This window comes from Dendropsophus ebraccatus, chromosome 11, assembly GCF_027789765.1.
Source record: "Dendropsophus ebraccatus isolate aDenEbr1 chromosome 11, aDenEbr1.pat, whole genome shotgun sequence".
NCBI lineage: Eukaryota > Metazoa > Chordata > Amphibia > Anura > Hylidae > Dendropsophus > Dendropsophus ebraccatus.
In genome coordinates, this window is record NC_091464.1 from 47,901,437 (window position 1) to 47,921,499 (window position 20,063).

Here is a 20,063-nt window from a genome sequence, read left to right on the forward strand (position 1 = left end):
CTTTCATGAAGTAGGTGGTGTATGCTCCGCTGTGTATACAGACATCGGCCTCTGTGGCCCAAACACCTGAATGTTTACCGTGTCTCCCGAGGACACGCTGGGTGAGGCTGTGGATAAGCTCAGGAGAGTTTGTAATCTGCTCTTCCCATGCTTAATCCTCAGATATATTTCTGTCTCACCTGGTTTATTTAAAGCTCTGGAGGAATTCCTTCATTGTGCATAAAAGATGACAGATGTGAGTGGCTCACTAACCTAACAAACTGCACCTGGCCCTGTCATACACCGATCAAAACAAGAACAGCAGAATATCACGGAAGAACTGTATCTGCAGGCGGGTAAATGTACAGCGTCATGTTTACAACCTCAAGAACTCGGGCTTGGTTACAGTTACATAGTTACTTGTGCTTCTTCACCACCTACCAGGCACAGCTCAATAGGAAGAAATGGCACCTTGTCTCATTGATGGTGCGTTCACACCTACAGGATCTGCAGCTGATTTTCTGCAGCAGATTTCATTTAAATAACTGAACACAGCATCAAATCTGCTGCAGATCTGCTGCAGATCCTGTAGGTGTGAACGCACAAGCAGCTTATCAGCAGGAAAGCTAGAAATCAGACGCCACATTGATTACCTATTCTAATGGTGGGTTTAGATAGATAGATTTATCTGATCCTGTTTCATGGAGCGACAGCACCAGATCGCTGCTATATAAGTCGTTTGTGTTTCAACATGTTGAAAGACAAACGACTTCATCGATCAGCCAATCGTTCTGTGGAATAGTGCAGTTGTTATAGGACATGAGGAGTCCCAGATGAGGTCGGCACTATCCATCTTCCTTGTTAGCAGTGTGACACTGTGCAGAGCTCTCTCTGCAGCATGTATTCAATGTACAGTTCAGTGGGCACAAGTGGCCTGCCAGGGCATCATGTTGGGCCTGTGGCAAATCCGATAGACACACATTTATTATTGACAGGAGGTGCTTCAGCAGAGGGGCAGAACATTAGTTTAAGTAGGGCAACAGTGTCTTATCCGTATCATAGTCATACTGCTCTTTATTTGCAGATAGATACTGTATGATGTGTTTTGCTTAGAAAATATGTGACATTCATTTACTGTAAACTCCTTCATGCAGTACGATCAAAAAATCGGACCCTAAAAAAGTATGTGCATCCTGCTCTACAGGCACTTTAACATTAGATAATGTGATTAGAGACGTGATATGAGTATAAGAATGACAGGCAAACAAACAAAAAACAGTTTTAGCAAAAATGTTGCAAGGTTTGCCAGCAGGGTATATACTTTGCATGGTTCCCCAGCAGGGTATATACTTTGCATGGTTCCCCAGCAGGGTATATACTTTGCATGGTTCCCCAGCAGGGTATATACTTTGCATGGTTCCCCAGCAGGGTAAATACTGTACTTTGCATGGTTCGCCAGCAGGGTATATACTTTGCATGGTGCGTCAACAGGGTATATACTTGGCATGGTTCGTCAGCAGGTATATATTTTGCATGGTTTGCCAGCAGGGTATATACTTTGCATGGTTTGACAGCAGGGTAGTTTCTTTGCATGGTTTGACAGCAGGGTATATACTTTGCATGGTGCATCAACAGGGTATATACTTTGCATGGTTCGTCAGCAGGTATATACTTTGCATGGTTTGCCAGCAGGGTATATACTTTGCATGGTTCGCCAGCAGGGTATATACTTTGCATGCTTCGCCAGCAAGGTATATACTTTGCATGGTTCGCCAGCAAGGTATATACTTTGCATGGTCTGTCAGCAGGGTATATACTATGCATGGTTTGCCAGCAGGGTATATACTTTTCATGGTTCGCCAGCCGGGTATATACTTTGAATTGTTTGTCAGCTGGTATATGGTTTGCTAGCAGGGTATATACTTTGCATGGTTCGCCAGCAGGGTATATACTTTGCATGCTTCGCCAGCAAGGTATATACTTTGCATGGTTCGTCAGCAGGGTATATACTATGCATGGTTTGCCAGCAGGGTATATACTTTTCATGGTTCGCCAGCAGGGTATATACTTTTCATGGTTCGCCAGCAAGGTATATACTTTGCATGGTTCGTCAGCAGGGTATATACTATGCATGGTTTGCCAGCAGGGTATATACTTTTCATGGTTCGCCAGCAGGGTATATACTCTGGAACTGCACAGTCTGTTCTCTAAGCTCCTGGCATTAGAGGCATTGGATTGTATGGTAGCAGTTCAGTTGATTCCAGCGCTATGATGAAGCTGTAGGTGAATGGTGCTGACAAAGCAGGATTGTAATAGTGTGCTGCATGCAAGTTACTGATATCTAAGGAAGTTCAGTTCTAGGAAAGTGAATTCCAAGTTTTAGTCCTGCTTACAGTTAGAGGAGCGGGCTACCAGTCTCTGTCTTTCTTCTTTCTAAAAACAGCCTGAAGTAATTGGCCTTGTCCAATGTTATTCGTTCCTTTGCCTTTGACAGGGAGACACTTATCAGCTCGCCCTGACCTGTCTCTGGTAACAAATCCCCCTCTAAATGGGCACATTCCCTGAGTCCTTCCTAAATCTCTCAGCTTTGCCTTTGTAATAATAAACAAGCACATTCTGTCTGACCTCCTAAAACTGAGAACATCAAGTCCGTCCCTCCTCCTCTGCCACCAAGAGGCAGTAAACTGTACCAGCTCCCCCCACACAATGATCCATAAAAGGGGGATCACATTCAGCTCATGACAATGATCGCAGCCTTCACAATGCAGCCTGCCACAAAGGCGACGCTTATGTAGGAAAGAGGTGACGATCGCTGCCATAAGATGATACCTGCTCAGCTCTTTCTTCCTCTTCTTCAGATTAAAGATGTGAATGGGTTGTCTATGTGCTGGCTCCGGATGTCGGAGAGCTTGTTCTAAATATCTCATTCAGTTTTGTTTGACCAGTTTTGCCTCTGACAGAAGTTACTTTAAGGTGAATGTGTTGTTTTACTATAACCAAGTCGGTAAAATAGGACTATGTCATCACATATAGACTGGGGTTACAATAGGTGCATATATGCTGCAATGTTTTCTCAGGTGATAGCAGCTTATGGCAGGAGCTCCCAGCAATGGGACCCCTCAAGGTCGGCATGCTTACACAAGTTATGTCTAAGTGTCACTGATCGTGCTGCCAGACCTTACACACAGATAAAAGTTACTTAGCTGCTATCACTTAGCAGACTGTAAGTACTGCTTAGTGACTCAGGGTGTGACAATGAATATAGTGACATATACACTGTACTTTATGATTCCAAAAAGCCCCCATACACATTAAGGAAAAGTTGGTCACAGAGTTCGGCAAGCCTGGCCTTCTATCAAATTCGTATGAAGTCTCCCGACTCTTTCCTGGCATCATTGGCCATTTGTCAAGATGTTGGGGAAAAGGAGGATCAGGCATGTTGAATTTCACTGCCCAATTCTTTTTTTTTTTTTGCCCCTGGAGATGTTTTTGGCTCCAGCGTAGGGTGCCCAAACACCTTCAATAACTGTCGGCTGACTATATCAGCTAGTACATTTTGCTCCTGACCTCTCACCTTAGATATGCACACTTGGCTCAACTGAACATACATCAGTTTTCAATGTGGAGAGGGGATTTACGGCCAGTTCTCAAGAGAGAACGAAAGATCAGGTGTGGAAATTGAATATGCCCAATCATTCTTTCTACCAACATTTACTGTCAGGGAAAGACACAAGACCTCCATACACATATGATAGTCAGCAGGTCCAACTAAAATAGCTGGGTTCAGGTGACATTTCTATAATGTGTATGTGGTCCTTTATTCTCCTCCACCTACTGGCACACTTAGCTGAGTGTGACTGCTTACAGAGGAACTGGGAGGAATAGCTATTGGGCGAATGAGTATTGTGCTGACAGCTATTGGGGGGGGGGGGGGAGGCCCTGTTGGGTCACTGGATTTACTATGGCTTACTTCATTTCTTGGAGTTTCCTATTTCTTTCTAGTTACTATGCCCACAATGGAATACAACCAGCTGGTACAGCATCTAACCGGTTTCTAATTCAATTCCATGACTAACACATGACTTGCAGTGGGTTTCCTGTAAAGTGCTGTAATGTTTATAGAGGACACTAACGTTTGTTTTAGTGTGAGGAATACTTAGTAAAATGAAAAGAAGACAAGATTACTATAAGGCTTTTTAGTGCTGTCCGCCAGTATAGTAACGATCTAGAGGAGCTCCATTTATCGGCACATGTCATGGGAGGGACAGAGAATCGCTTATCACATTCTCCTTTCTAACCTGAAGTTGTCATTTTCTGCTGTGATCGTTGATCATACAAAAACAGACATTGCTTGTCGGCTTGGGGGAACATGTTTCTGTATCCAGATAATGTGTAAGTTCCCTATTGCTATCTCACAAGTATTGGACCACAAGAACTAAGTTCACAGTACATGAACTTGTCATCTGTAGGAATGCCCTGCTTACAGTAGCATTAACACAATGCTAATAGAGTCACATAAAATTACATTTGCCTGCTTTGTCCTATTGTAAGGTTGAGGGTGATGTCTCACTGAAAAATGATTGGGTGGATTTCTTTAGGATTTGCCACCAATGCCCAATGGGTGGTGGTTTGGCTCCTGTGACCCCCTCAAACAAAAGACCAAGTTCACCTTCCTCTAAAGGTGCATTATTGAAATTATATTTGTAATATATATTTCTCCAGGCTTCCTCATGGCCAAGATTTATGTGTTCTCCGACTCCCTTATTTGTTCTCTGAATCCCTCTCTGACTCCCTTATGTGTTATCTGACTCCCTTATTTGTTCTCTGAATCCCTCTCTGACTCCCTTATGTGTTATCTGACTCCCTTATGTGTTCTCTGAATCCCTCTCTGACTCCCTTATGTGTTCTCTGAATCCCTCTCTGACTCCCTTATGTGTTCTCTGACTCCCTTATGTGTTCTCTGAATCCGTCTCTGACTCCCTAATGTGTTCTCTGACTCCCTTAAGTGTTCTCTGACTCCCTTATGTGTTCTCTGAATCCGTCTCTGACTCCCTTATGTGTTCTCTAAATCCCTCTCTGACTCCCTTATGTGTTCTCTGACTCCCTTATGTGTTCTCTGAATCCGTCTCTGACTCCCTAATGTGTTCTCTGACTCCCTTAAGTGTTCTCTGACTCCCTTATGTGTTCTCTGAATCCGTCTCTGACTCCCTAATGTGTTCTCTGACTCCCTTAAGTGTTCTCTGACTCCCTTATGTGTTCTCTGAATCCGTCTCTGACTCCCTTATGTGTTCTCTAAATCCCTCTCTGACTCCCTAATGTGTTCTCTGACTCCCTTAAGTGTTCTCTGACTCCCTTATGTGTTCTCTGAATCCGTCTCTGACTCCCTAATGTGTTCTCTGACTCCCTTAAGTGTTCTCTGACTCCCTTATGTGTTCTCTAAATCCCTCTCTGACTCCCTTATGTATTCTCTGGCTCCCTTATGTGTTCTCTGAACTCTCTCTAACTCGCTTATGTGTTCTCTAGATCCCTCTCTGACTCCCTTATGTGTTCTCTGACTCCCTTATGTGTTCTCTGACTCCCTTATGTATTCTCTGAATCCGTCTCTGACTCCCTAATGTGTTCTCTGACTCCCTTATGTGTTCTCTGAATCCGTCTCTGACTCCCTTATGTGTTCTCTAAATCCCTCTCTGACTCCCTTATGTGTTCTCTGACTCCCTTATGTGTTCTCTGAATCCGTCTCTGACTCCCTTATGTGTTCTCTAAATCCCTCTCTGACTCCCTTATGTATTCTCTGGCTCCCTTATGTGTTCTCTGAACTCTCTCTCTAACTCGCTTATGTGTTCTCTAGATCCCTCTCTGACTCCCTTATGTGTTCTCTGACTCTCTCCCAGAACAATATGAACGGTGTGATGAATTTTCAATACCTTCTCTGCACCAACATGATCTGTCGGTGGAGATTTGAGAGCCCACCATATCTTTTACTGTTGGCCAAACCCACCAGTGGCGGTGGGTTCAACTGATTTTATAATAAAGTGTATGGGTCCCTTAAAGGGGTATTACAATCTCAATTTTTTTATACACTATCCATTGCACAGGTGATAACATTCTAATTGCTAGGAAAGCCGACTGTCTGGATCGGTGGGGGTCACAGCAATCGCACTCTTATCTCTTATCCTATGGATAATGGATAGCAAGCTGATATGGGAATAGCCCTTCAAGTATCTGCATGGATGGCCACTGATGGACTAAATATTAATAGCAAATGTTAATAGGTAAGATAAAAAATGTTTTCAGTTTAGCTAGTCAGTGGAATGGTATTTATTGAGGTTAATTGGTATCATTTGTAGCAATGTGCTGATACAACACAGAAATAAAATTGTAAGCCATAAAGTAACAAAACTATCTGGACGTGGTGCCCTAAAGGGATTAGTGTAAGTGTTACATAAACAAACACTTATATAAAGAAGAGACCGGGCACTGAATAGCAAACAGGGATCACACACATGAGCAAATCCATTTGCACATTAGGGCAATGAGGCAGAAGGCATTATAGCAGTGAGTGCGACCCATTGCCTCTCTAAGCAACAATACTTGCCACTGGTACACCCCAAGCTCACTCTTGCAGCTGAACAATATGAGCTGTTATGCTCATATTATCATTATTATATACTAATATCAGCTAATAGTCACCATGTAACTTCATGGACATATATGGATAACGCAACAGATGCAGACACAATGGGAATTTCTAATTTAAAGAGGGTTATCCCAAAAATGTCAAAGTGTTTGGAAACTGAAACTGAACCAGTCCAGGTCCAGGTGTATACATATGTATACGCTTTCTCTCCACTGAAATGAATGGGGAGTTGCAAACCTATAAGCGCTCTCACTTTTAGGGTTCTTATAAATTTTTATCAAGAATGACCACACATGCAAGGTCCTCCCCCACAATACAGCTGAAGATCTGCTCCTTCCTGTGTCTGTGGGTGTTACAGATTGGCATTTCAGGAGTTGTAGCTATATAATGTCACCTCCCAGGAGCATGTTATTTAGTATTGTCAGATAATAACACTGTACGCTGTAAAGTCATTCATACATTCAGAAGTAATTTTGGACTTACTGTAAGAGAAGTGAAGGTCATACACATTCCTCCAAAGCCATTCAGACATAAGGCTACGAAAATCAGCACAGACAGAGCTGCCATGGGAACAAAGAACAAAAATCTAAGATTGCAATCTGACATCCTCCCCTGCTAAGTCTTACAAAGAAGAACTATAACTCACTAGAGATGAGTGAACCTCCAGCACGCTTGTTTTCCATGACTCCCAAGGGCTGCACCCAACTTCTGCAGCCACCAGTAATCAAATGCTGCGCTCTCGGGTTCGGCCGAAACCGAACGTGCTCGAGGTTCACTCATTGAGGTTAAAAAAAAAAAAAAAGTACAGTATTTTCCGGCGTATAAGACGACTTTTCAACCCCGAAAAATATTCTTAGAAGTTGGGGGTCGACTTATACGCCAGGTATGATCGCCCCATACGGTGGGGGAGTTCAAAAATGGCCCCATCCCCACCGTATGGGGCGACCACTACAAAAAAAAAAAAACAGTTACCTAAGGGCCCGTTCCCGGCTGAGGCAGTGGGACGTACGCTGACTGCGCCGGGGACCTCCGAAGCTCTACCGGGCAGCCGACCATCTCATCGGAGAAGCTCAGAGACGCTTGGCTGCCGGGAGAGCTTCGGAAGAATAACAGAGGCTCCGGAAGTACCTGAACCCTCTGTCGTTCTTCCAAAGCTCTCCCGGCAGCCGAGCGTCTCCAAGCTTTTCCGATGAGACGCTCGGCTGCTCAGGCTGCTTCGGGGATCCCCTGCGCAGTCAGCGAACGTCCCACTGTCTGCGCCGGGAATGGGACAGGAGGCGCGCGGAGGCCGCTAACGGGCCCCAGGTGAGTTAACTGTTTTGTTTTTTTAATTTAGCTGCAGTTAACCCCAGCTTGATCGCAGGGGTATAAGATGAACCCCTGACAATCTTCTTAAAAGGTTGGTCTTATACGCCCAGTCGCCTTATACGCCGGAAAATACGGTATGTTGTAGCCATATAACACTGTATGTAAGAGGCCTTGTCTGCTCTCCTCATATGTCTGTTTTAGTAAATACATGTATTCCCCATGAAATAACAATTCTGCAACATCATTCTTTGCATTCTGCATTGTTGTTTCTCTGTTATTGCTCCTGCAAATGTATTAACAAATAAACTGGGTGTCACAATTCAACGTGCCAATGGGACATGTCCCAACACAGTCTGATCATGGCTTCCAATCATTGCTGACTTTACTATTCATACATTTCCAGAGTGAATAACACAGAGGAAAAGAACAGAGCAAAGTGCTATGAAAAGGTGTTCCAGCATTGATATTTCAAAGGAAATACAGGTCTTTATGTTAGGAAAGCTGACTGGTTATTTTTTAACCTTTTTTATGTCTTTGGCATGCAGCTGCTAGTCACATTATTTTGCTCATCCAGAGCAAATATTTATGTGCTTGCAAAATGTTCTAGATTTCCATATCAGGTTGCACAAGTGTCTAACCCTGAACAGAATATAACAGCTGACCCGCCGATGGGAGTGTTCCAGGGTGTCAAAACCTCTCAGTTTAGGTCCGTGTCAGCTAGACTTGCCAATTTTTGAAGGAACAGTCAACCATCTAATGTGTATGGCAACCTCCAATACATAAAAACTTGGCTGAGCCCAGCATTCATGTATTATGAGTTCGGCCAATGGTTATTATGTGTAGTTGCTTTGATGCTACAGTTTTTTTTGCAAACCATTCATAATGTGTAAAAGCACCATAATAGAGACTTTAACACAATCTAAATAACATAACCTGCAAACAAAAGGCACAATGAAGCACAATGTATTGGTAGATGGAGGTTACTTACAGTTGGGATTACTTGCTCCATAGGCAATTAACAGGCAAGAAACACCAAAACTGGCACTGTAAACCAGAAAACAAAGAATGCAATTTTATTATATTATATAATAGCCAAAATCATAAACTCAATTTAATAGCACATTACGCACCTGCCACTTAGTCTCAGCTTACGTGGTCCATACTTGTCCATAATGATTCCCAAAGGCAGTGAGATGGCACTGAGAAGAAAGGAGCCCACCGTGAAGGCCAAGTTCAACATCTCGTCCTGTTCTTTGCACACCAGCCAACCATTCAGCGTAATGATTTCTTCTGTTGAATTTCCTAGCTCTGTGTTGTTGTTTGTGGAGTTGTCTAAAGACATAATAAAGTTAAAGTTAGATAGAAACAGGAGACAAACATAAGTTTGTTCCTTATGTATATATTCAAGTACATGTAGGGAACAAATGGAACAGACTGAAGAATATACAAATATGTTAGATGCAATAAAACCTTAAAGGGATTGTCCTGGATTAGAAAATAATTCTTAAACTAATGAGCCGTAACAAATGGACCCAGCACATGGAAAAGAGTAGCATATTTGACAAGCCAGGTCTTACATAGTGGCTTTTAATTCTGGCACATAGAGAGCAATCCCAAACCTGGGAAGATTCTCTATCACATCTATATGCTGGAATAGAGAATATAAATAGAAGTTGCCTTTTCAAAACAATCCCTTTAAGGTAAAAACATTCTCATTAAACAATCTATTTTATGTGTTACTGATAACAAATATCCAGTTTCTCTTCCAGAGAGTTGTAGTATTTGCCTCCTATAGAGAACCTCGACTATCCATAACAGCACAGCAGACATAACATCAGGTGCATCAAAGGTTCAATAATTAACAAATGTCCCATGCTCCTTTAAGAGAACCAATGAAAGAAGAGAGCAAACAAAATATATTTTTTTTTAAAGCCACTGCTTTTAGTTTTTGAGTTTTCTTTCCTTAGGACGGGCACTAAAAGGGTGGTGTGCTGACAGCCATATTTACTTAGCGTGTTTCAAGATTTCTGACACCAGATGTTCCACCTCAAAAAAGATGTTTACAACTGAGGAAGTTACTGAAGTTCTCAAAGTGACAGTCTCTTTTTCTTCTTATAGATGAACAAATAACATATTGAGCAGTAGAAGAAATGTAAAACAGTCAAATACTGGGAAGCTATTAAACTGTTTTTTTTATTCTTTTTCTTGGGGGGGGGGGGGGGGGGGCAGTTATTAAAGAGACAATTCTAGGAAATATTCCTAGAACATCATCTATGGAAATTGTACTTGCACTTGTTTAAACCAGGGGCGGATTTTCACATTTGCTATGAAAAAATAGAAAACAAATGGTGACCAGTTTAATTTTGCTAAATTGCAACCATGTAATATCTCGAATGTTTATTTAAAAAAAACCTCAAAGTAATAAAACAAAGTAAAAAAACAATGTTTAGTTCTGTCCGAAACTCTGCCCATACCGCAGGAGGTATGTTAATAATTACTGAAGAAGCCCATATATTATTATCTTCCTTGCCTCCCATCCCACCTCATCTTTGTGTCTTTAGCAGGACAGGGATAAGATAACAGGAAACATATGTGGGTGAAAGGTCAGATAAGCAACCATGGGTGTCAGGCCATATATAAAAATAGAAGACAAAGCAACATGGTGGCAGTTGTCACTGACTATCTTTGTTTCCTGTTTCTCACTAAGGTGGGTAGACCTGAGACAGCTGTTGGCTTTACACTTTCTTGGGCTATCCCCACCTCCCACGATGGATGGGAGCAGAGAGTGCATGTGTCCTGTATAGGGAGAAGGGATTAAGCTGTTGTTAGACACCTCTAGCAGTAGCTGATCCCCAAAGGATTGGGCATGTTGACATTCGACATGTAATTTGCTATTGGGGGAGATTGGGAAACCACCATTCCCATTGGATGGTTAGCTGACGCTGGTCTAATGTGTATCCTTGGGGTTAGTACGTTCTGTAGATAGCCCAGACAAATGTAGGTATAAGTTGACAGTAAACAAATCAGTTTTAGCTTCGGAATGGAACAGACTGTCTGCAGAAAGGTCTTAGCCAGTGTCCTCGGTACTTTTAGGCTGGTTTGAAGGATTCTGGCTCAATTCCCAAAACTGAAGAGGTTATGTTTGTATTACAAGGCCTGATGACGGATATCTAAATAAATCATTCACTAAGACATGGAAATATAAATCTGCTAACCTATTTAAGCCAAGTCTATGAGGCTGAATCTACAGGATGTCAATAATATATAGTATCCATTATCTAAACCATGGGTGTCTAACCTGCAGCCCTCCTGCTGTTACAAGACTACAATTCCCATCATGCATGAACAGCAGATTAGAGACCCATAATCTAAACTATAAAATAAAATCAGCCAATGTAACGCCTACAGGGGGGGATTGCCTAGATGGTGTCTAACAAAGTATGTTATGTTGCTTACCATCACAAATGGTGTACTGTATATGATTTAGAAACAACCAAACCTAACCAAACATCAACTCTATATATACCGTTATCTACTAACAATGCAATATGGTATAATAGTGATCTAAGATTTGTGGTGGTCCTATGAATACTGTGGCAGGCCATTTTTGCATCCCTTTTAATAGTAGTGGCATACCTACAAGGCTGAACCTACAGTCTATTGTAACTTGTTGCCAGCATGAATGCAGATAGGACTCATGTTGTAAGGATCTACATGCTGCCTAGCCTTGGAATGGTTCTTAAGAAATGATTTAACTGTTTTATGGCAGTAATATTAATTACCAATAGGTTGTCCCTAAAATAACATTGATAAGAGACTCTACAATCATTAAATGTGATTAAAGTGTATCTCCGGCTGTGCTGGATATCATTGTGACCTCTTCTTATGTCAGTCACCTATGCTTCTAAATTCTTCAACCCTTTGTAGGTAAGTGGGGGAAGCAGCGGCCATCTTCAGAGCATCTAGTCACAGAGTCATCCATGGGACTGTTTATAATCATGACGGTGTTTAGTTTTTTAAAAAGGACTGTAACCCAATGTAATAGTAATGATAAGAAACTGCTCAGATACAGGAGACAGCCATCTTATGGATGTAATCAGTACTTTTCCTAGTGCATCTACACAGCATAAAGTGGTGATAGGGTACACGTACCCCCAGATTAATAGGGCCTTCACACATGCTGAAGCTCGAATAACTCACAGTGCTGCACAATAAATCAGTATGTCATAGAATTTCAAGGCCTGGCATGGACGTGCCAATGTGTGATGCAATCCGAGGTGCGGCTACAGCACACTGTGTACATCAGAGACTTCTGCAGTTCTTCATACGCCAGGAATTGTTTATTGTGGGCAATGATATATTCACCTGTTTTTAACAGTTGCTAAATGGTAAATCAAACAGGACCTGTTCTAAAACGCGATGTTCTCCAAACTGATCCGTAAACATTCTGCGGCAAGAATAACATGGATATCGATGGTTATTCTTACCTTATGTTTGATATATACAGAAACATAGCTAACATACCATTTACTTAGAGGGAAGTTTCTCTGCCTTAATGAGATACCCTGTTGCTTATTTCGCCATCATTGACAGACACTTTGGTGGACCCATAATAGACAACCGGGTGGGCACCGGTATTATAAATTGTGGTATTGCTGTGAATATACATTGCGGTTTGCCATAGTGTGTGAACAGAGCGTGAACTGAACTTTTATCTTGTTGACAAATGAAAACATCATGAATTAGATTTACATAAATCACATAGGTAGTTATGTCTATAGGATACATCTCCCTGAGGGACTGGAAATTATAGTCTTAGCCAAGAGAGCTGCCCAGGAGTGGACATACCTGTTTCATAGCCTCTACTATTGGCCTTGTTGTCACAATATAATGAATGGCTTTCTGTGGAGACTTACTTTTGGGATTACCTTCCTGGTTAATCTGTAACCGCAGTTAGCTTTATTGCTGCATAAAGGAATATTTTGGAATGTGACCTCTATAGCAACAAAGAATTGCTAGACGTAAATTTACAACTACACCAAAACGGAGGCCACGAGGAGATCAAAGTGACAAAGTAAATGCAATGGAGACCAAATACACATGCTTCTTCTATATTAAATCAGATTTATTTTTTATTTAGTAGGATCTTTGCCCCAACCAACTTGTTGAGGCATTAACGGCATTATTGATGAATAGTATACTGTATCTTGGAACATATTCAGTGTGTATATGTCACATTCTGGCCATTATATAGCTTCTTTATTACATCTTTCATTAGATTTCTGCTCTGCAGGCTTTATCTGTAACTAGTTGTCCCTTAGCTAGTGAATTGAGCCTGACATCTATGATTTCTCCCATATGCAGTACACACACAAAAGAGGATGACGTTCTTTGTCTCCATACACACCCTGAGAAACAACAGCAGCACAAAGGACATTATAGGGCAATAGTTAACAGTAATGTCTGTGTGTGCCTCTCTCTTTGCTTCTACTCTCCGAACTGTACTTCTTCCTTCTCCCTCCATACCTCTTCCCTCTCAATAGACTTATATAGGCAGCATGTAACCTAACTTCTCAGTGAGGAAAGAAGCTTGCTATGGTGAGAATTAAAAAAAAAAAAAAAATTCTCTGATAAAATATATATATAAAATAAGTTTATCACATTTTCTTGTACTATTGATTTAAAAAATTGCTAAAACAACAAAGACCATTGAAGATAAATTAATGTAATGGTTCTTGTTGCCAGATTCACCCCAAAAAACAACCATTTAAATATTTTAGAGCTAATATTTACCAATCTAATCCATGGTAAGCACAGTGATTTTCGATGAAATGCCTGGCTATACATGGCAGGTTATAATAAGCAATGTACTGTAAGTCATGCCTAAACTGGGAGTGTCGGGGACGAGCACTGGAGCTGTCTGTTACTTTTCCCACTCACCTGTAAATATAGACAGCCATCTTATAGCGTGCTAAGCTGCCAAGGCTGGAAAAGACTGTTCATGTGCCAGAAAAGTTAGAGTCCACCCATGTTCTGTAGTCTGGGTCATTTTCCAGGAAAATAGGAACCGCCATATCACTCAGGCTATGTTTGTAATACTGAAACCCCTTCCTGCTATTTCCTGTTTCCTTTCTAGTGGACGCACATATTGTACATCTTGGCTAGGGATATAAATCCATGTAAGAGTTATATTTGCTGCAGCTCTTATGCTTGTTGCTTTCGTTATTTGCTTATAAATACTGAATCGAGAACACAGTAGAACACGGTCATGTGAAAAACTACTAGATTATGACAGAGAGTTCACAATTTACATTTGTGTTTGGATCGGAGGAGATATGAAGCAGGAAATGACCTGATGTGCATGATAGTAAAATGGTCTGCCAAATGTAAAAAAAAAAATCTCTGCATAAAGAAGTTCATTGTCCAGCATGTACTGTAGGCCTTGGCAATACCATAAGCCTCACAGTCAGGAGTCACCAGCCTGCTCCTACTATGTACAGTGTCAGGGATACATCCAGGGATACATTTGTTGGCAGTTCACCGAAGAGGAAACAGACGTTGTTGTTGTCTCCGTCTAAATTTAGATTAAGCGTAAACTGACAATGATAAAATCTGACTACATTTCTGTGGAGATACTGGAGCATATAATGCATTGATATCTATCAGTAGTGGATGGAAGCCGAAGCACCTGGAAAAAACCCAGGCAAACATGGAGGGACTAAACCATCCCCATGAAGATGGATGCAAACACAGGACCACAGTGCTGCAAGATAACAGTGCTAGCTACTCTGCCACCATGTGAAAAATAAAAGGAATAAAATAGATATTAAGTAACAGTCCAAACACATCAGACGCATCGATCGAACCCAATGTTTTAGCTGGGACCAACTGACCGTAATTGTGTAATGTGTATGGGGTAATCCTGACTTTGCCCTGACAGGTGAATGTCTGGACAAAGAGGGATCAGGCATTTTCAATTTCAACTGTCCATTTTGCAGTAGTTTACTTCTCCTCTCCATTTGGAAAACAAGAACGCCCAGACAAGTTAAGCATTCATGTATATGGGGATATTAGGAGAGACAGCTCACCAAATGTTCACATGTGTAGGAGTACCGTAAGACAAGATGATGTCAATGGATGTCTTCCCCATAGGTATATAAGATGCCTACACTAGTAAACTCAGCACTTGTCATACTGTCAAGAACATTTAGGGTCCTAAAACACGAAACGCTTATCGGCCGATTACCGTCCCTTCCAACCGATAATGGTTTCATATAATAGCACATGCTGAAAGGCAATGATCAACCGACATGCACAATGTTCGCTGATCGTTGTCCTTCAGCATGTTCTAAAATCCCAATCACAATAGCAATGGTCTGCTGCCCATCGCTCTGAGTAACAGGAGTGGCGGCAGCAGTTCGCCGCTCTCTTCTATGGGTCACCCAGACGATCTAAGCTCGCTTCCTCCCCAATATCAGGCCGTGTAACAGGGCCCTCAGTACAGCAAATGAATACTGGTTACTTGGTAGGTGCTGACCCCCCTCCCTAGCACAGTGAACCACAAACCGCTGCTTTACTGTAATGTAGTAATGAGACCATCAGCCTCTAATTACAGATAATGTAGACAAATGATTATAGTAATATTAGCTGCTTTCCTGTTACTCATTATTAAGTAGTTTTGCACTGCACCAGGACTACACAACAACTCAGTTGACAGTAAACATACAGAGAAGGGAAGAGACATCAGTTGTTGGCCTGTTGGAATAGCAAAGTCTTGGATTACAATGATGCACTTATTTACTTATTGTTCAGATTCAAATGGATTCAACATTTCCACAAATTTACATTACAACAGAGATGCAGTATATGTGGAAGGCTACAGTGACTGAGGTGCACAGTACAAATACAATAGAGTCCAGTTTCATTCTTTGCTATGAATGCACAGGTAATGAATGCCCTCCTGAGAGTCCGCTTCCTGCTACTCTACATCTGAACTGTCCTCATGAAATGGCAGCTTCCAGATAACAGTGAAGGGTGTGGATGCTACAAACTTAGAATATCCTGGACATAAATACTTAATTGTAGAGCATTAAAGCAACATAAAGAGTTAGGGCAACAATTGTCATTACTATGTATTTTAAAGCGCCCTTAATTCCAGAGCTGTACATATGATACATTGATTAGGTAAATGTAACATAAATTTTACAATAGATATTAGCTGGTTCTAGAATTCATTTTAGATGGTTCTAGACTTTTGAATGTAACCCTTTCAGTAGCTGCTAAATGAAAAGTGGGTGGACAGCTTTTATTAAGGTATTGTATTGCCCCCCAAAAGTTATACAAATCACTAATATACACTTATTACAGAAAATGCTTATAAAGTGCTTACTACTGCACTTACTACTGCATCAAGGCTTCACTTCCTGGATAAAATGGTGATGTCACGACCCGACTCCCAGAGCTGTGCGGGCTGTGACTGCTGGAGAGGATGATGGCAGGGGGACACTGAGGGACACAGGGCACGGAAGGGACACTGAGCATCCCTCTGCCATCATCCTCTCCAGCAGCCACAGCCCGCACAGCTCTGGGAGTCGGGTCGTGACATCACCATTTTATCCAGGAGGTGACATCACCATGTTATCTAGGATGTGACATCACCATGTTATCCAGGAAGTGAAACCTTGAAGCAGAATTAAGTGCAGGGAAAAAAGCACTTTGTAAGCATTTCCCGTAATAAGTGTATATTGGTAATATGTATAACTTTTGGGGGGCAATACAATACTTTAAAAAAAATTTCGCCAGACTTCTCCTTTAAATGCTAATATAAACCCAGCCCTAAAAGAGTCCCAAGTTTATTGAGGAGATCACCTTTGCTATCAAGATTACATTCCTGATAACCAGGGATCAGAGTATGAGCGAGGGATGGCATGAGAAATATAATATTGCTATTGTCTACAGAATGAAAAGCTGCTGAAATGTGCTCCTATGGACAGCGATAATGAAGTGTTCCTTTAGCTTTGTGACTCAACAGTTTTCATATGCCATAAATGCTGACAAAAATGTACTTTTGGTTAAGATTAGATTGTTGATGACTTAGAGAACTGAAGGTCATAAGGGCAACTGGGGACCAAGTAACAGAAACTCAAAGCAAATAATATAAGTTACATGAGTATAAGAAGTCATAGCAGCTTGACCTATTACTTTACACGCGTAGTAAAAACGTTCCTGCGCCAAAGCTCCATGTTCTATCACAAGATCAGGAATTTCAGAACATCTGCCTTCTGATTGTAGCATCTACTAAATCACTCGGTGCATGCAGGTATTACGTGTCTGCACAGTATTGTGTTACCACTATGAAAATATCACAGATTCTATCCAACAGTACCCATGATATTACAATATTAAAACGCTAGGCTATAAGATATTTGTTCCCGCCCAGAGACATGTATGCCATATGCACCTATCTCCAGATCAATGTGCACAAGAAACTATGGATCCTGAGGCCTATCCATCATTCATGGCATATGCCCCCTTTATGGTGGGCATAGACAATAAATATGTGATGGCACTGCAAGACAGTTTTAGTGGAATCTAAAACTGCCCATACACATTCAATGACATACACATTCAATGCATTAAACATGAATGAGTGGATCAGCATAGTGGGCATTTGTTTTTCAATAGGGAAAGGGAAATAAGCAGCTGCCAGGCACAGCTGCTACCAGCTGTACCCATACAATGTGAAAAAAGATAAGCTAATTCTTACACTACGATTTCGCCAAACAGTGGGATCCGGAATTTTTTTTAATGTTTATAAGCCGCTTAATGTCTCTGGCCCACTATTGACATTGGATAGTCTCCAGATCACTCCATAACTGCCTTGATCTGCCATCGCATAACCTAAAGCGGCACTATCAGCAGGTTCGGGCCAATGAACCTGCTGCTATCAGCCAGCCGCTCTTTACCTCAGGATTGCATTGTCTGGTATTAGGTCGCTGTTCGATAATTGCCCATATGCTAATCCGTGGGTTCGGAGCATTCTAGGCTTTCCCCGTCCACCCAGAGCACTCACTCCACCCACGCTAGCCTACCCTCTCCCCGTCCGCCCACTGTGCATAATCATATATGCATGGTTAGGCTGCTTGTTACGGGCTGCTTCTTTCAAATTAACTGGTGCCAGAAAGTACCAGAGATTTGTAATTTACTTCTAATAAAAAAACATCTCAAGTCTTCCAGTACTTATCAGTTGCTGTATATCCTGCAGGAAGTGATGTATTCTTTCCAGTTTGACACAGTGCTCTCTGCTGCCACCTCTGTCCCTGGCAGGAACTGTCCAGATCAGTAGCAAGTCCCTATAGCAAACCTCTCCTGCTCTCCAAACTGGAAAGAATACACCACTTTATGCACGACATACAGCAGCTAATAAGTACAGGAAGACTTGACATTTTTTAGAAGTAAATTACAAATCTCTGCCACTTTTTTTTGCTGAACTACCCTTTTAAGCTAAAAATTGCTAATTGATGTTCATAGAAACCTTTCAAAATGCCCAACAACCCCTCTAAGGCCATCCTTCTGCATTCTTGAGCATTATATAATGTTTGCGGCATCAGGAGACCACGCAGCATTAATGAACTGATCCATGTCTCCACTGATCTTATATGAAACCGTCTGCTTCTTTCCAGCCAAAGTTCAATGGACTACTCAGCAGATCTGGGAGCTGCACGGACAGACAGCTACCATTTACTTAGCAGTCCAAAGGGCAGCTCCTAAAGTGCTGAGACGCTATTTCTGGTCTGATTAAAGATAGTAACTATATGCAGATGTGATCAGAGTCCTTCTTTCATAACCTATTTTTATGCTACATCTAGTCAATTTCTTGCCTGTGGCAGCAGCTTTTGGAGCACATTAGGGTTGAGGCGTTGCCTGAATTACTTGCTGGATTGCTAAAGTCGGAGAAATGTTCTTGCCCTCTGCCCGTGTGGTAAAGTCAAATGCTAATGAAAGAGTGTGACAGAGTGTAAAGGTTTCAGACTGAAGTCACAGAACTGCTGGCGGCTCTAAATGCAATGCAAATTATTACTAGTACTGTGTTAGTTTCAATGGCAGGAGTGTAACATTAGTCATTGAATTATACATGAGCAATGAACCCATATGTCCATCCGAGGCCAAGTAGCAAAGTATTACAAAGCTACAAACAGCAAATCCAAACCATGACGGGTGATAAAAGTGTAAAGCTAAGGTTTGGAGTAAAGAGGAATAAATGTAAGCTTGGGAAGAACATACAAACTCCACAAGAATGGTAACCTTAAGTCAGATTTGCACCCAGGGCTCCAGTGATGTAGGGGAACAAGGCTCACCAGTCACCATGCTGTCCCTGATTTTTATGTGTAGCTAGAGGGGTTGTCCCATATGGTCCAGCTTCTTTGACCCCCAGCAAACAGCTGCTAGCCAAAGCTCTATGCAGCCTCTTATAGTCCCATACTGCAGGGATAATATACTATGCCGTTTTTTTGTAAGTTTGGATAAATAGGAACCAATATGTCAAAGTATATAATGTAACAAATAAAAAAAAAGTGATGCTCTGTTTTGTAACTGACCCTTTTCTAGAATTATTAGAAGTGAAAAGATTCCGACACAAAAAAACGGCAGCTTCAGGATGACAGCTTTCACCTACTGTAAGTACCTGACTCTCGAGGCGCAGATCTCCTGACTGAATCTATTAACAAGCCAAGGTATAATTACCCCGGCCTATCGTGAACTGACAGCCAAATAGCAGTTAACTTACTGAGCTCCAGATATATTTGCTGACAATGGTATAAAAAGGTCACTGTAATAAGCATATAACAAGACTGGGGTATAGGTATTGTGGAGAAGATAGGCTGCCCTGCAGTATATGATGTGCAGCTGGTGCAAAACTGTATCTGCACAGAGACTAAAGTACCTTTTCTATGTAAACATATAAGATTTGAGAATGTAAACCCTGTCAGATGGGCCTTCTGCTTTCTTAGTGTTAGAAATAGCAGCAGGGAGAATGTTATGCACCAGTTGAAAATGTGGACAGGAAGGAGATAAACTTTGAAGGGCAGCTCACACACGCTTGAGAAAAATTAGAGGGCAAATATAGTAAAAGGCAGGCTGG

General features: G+C 41.6%; 1 protein-coding gene across 1 annotated transcript in view; it reads right to left on the reverse strand.

Moving 5' to 3' along the window:
* The window catches only part of SLC43A2 (solute carrier family 43 member 2), a 52,846-nt gene that overhangs the window by 22,468 nt on the left and 10,315 nt on the right, over window positions 1–20,063 (reverse strand). Inside the window, exons 3-5 of the mRNA XM_069945007.1 lie at window positions 9,055–9,256; window positions 8,913–8,968; window positions 7,100–7,176 (exon numbers count right to left, since the gene is read on the reverse strand). Coding sequence (XP_069801108.1) covers window positions 7,100–7,176; window positions 8,913–8,968; window positions 9,055–9,256 — 335 coding nt within the window. The remainder of the gene's footprint in view (window positions 1–7,099; window positions 7,177–8,912; window positions 8,969–9,054; window positions 9,257–20,063) is intronic.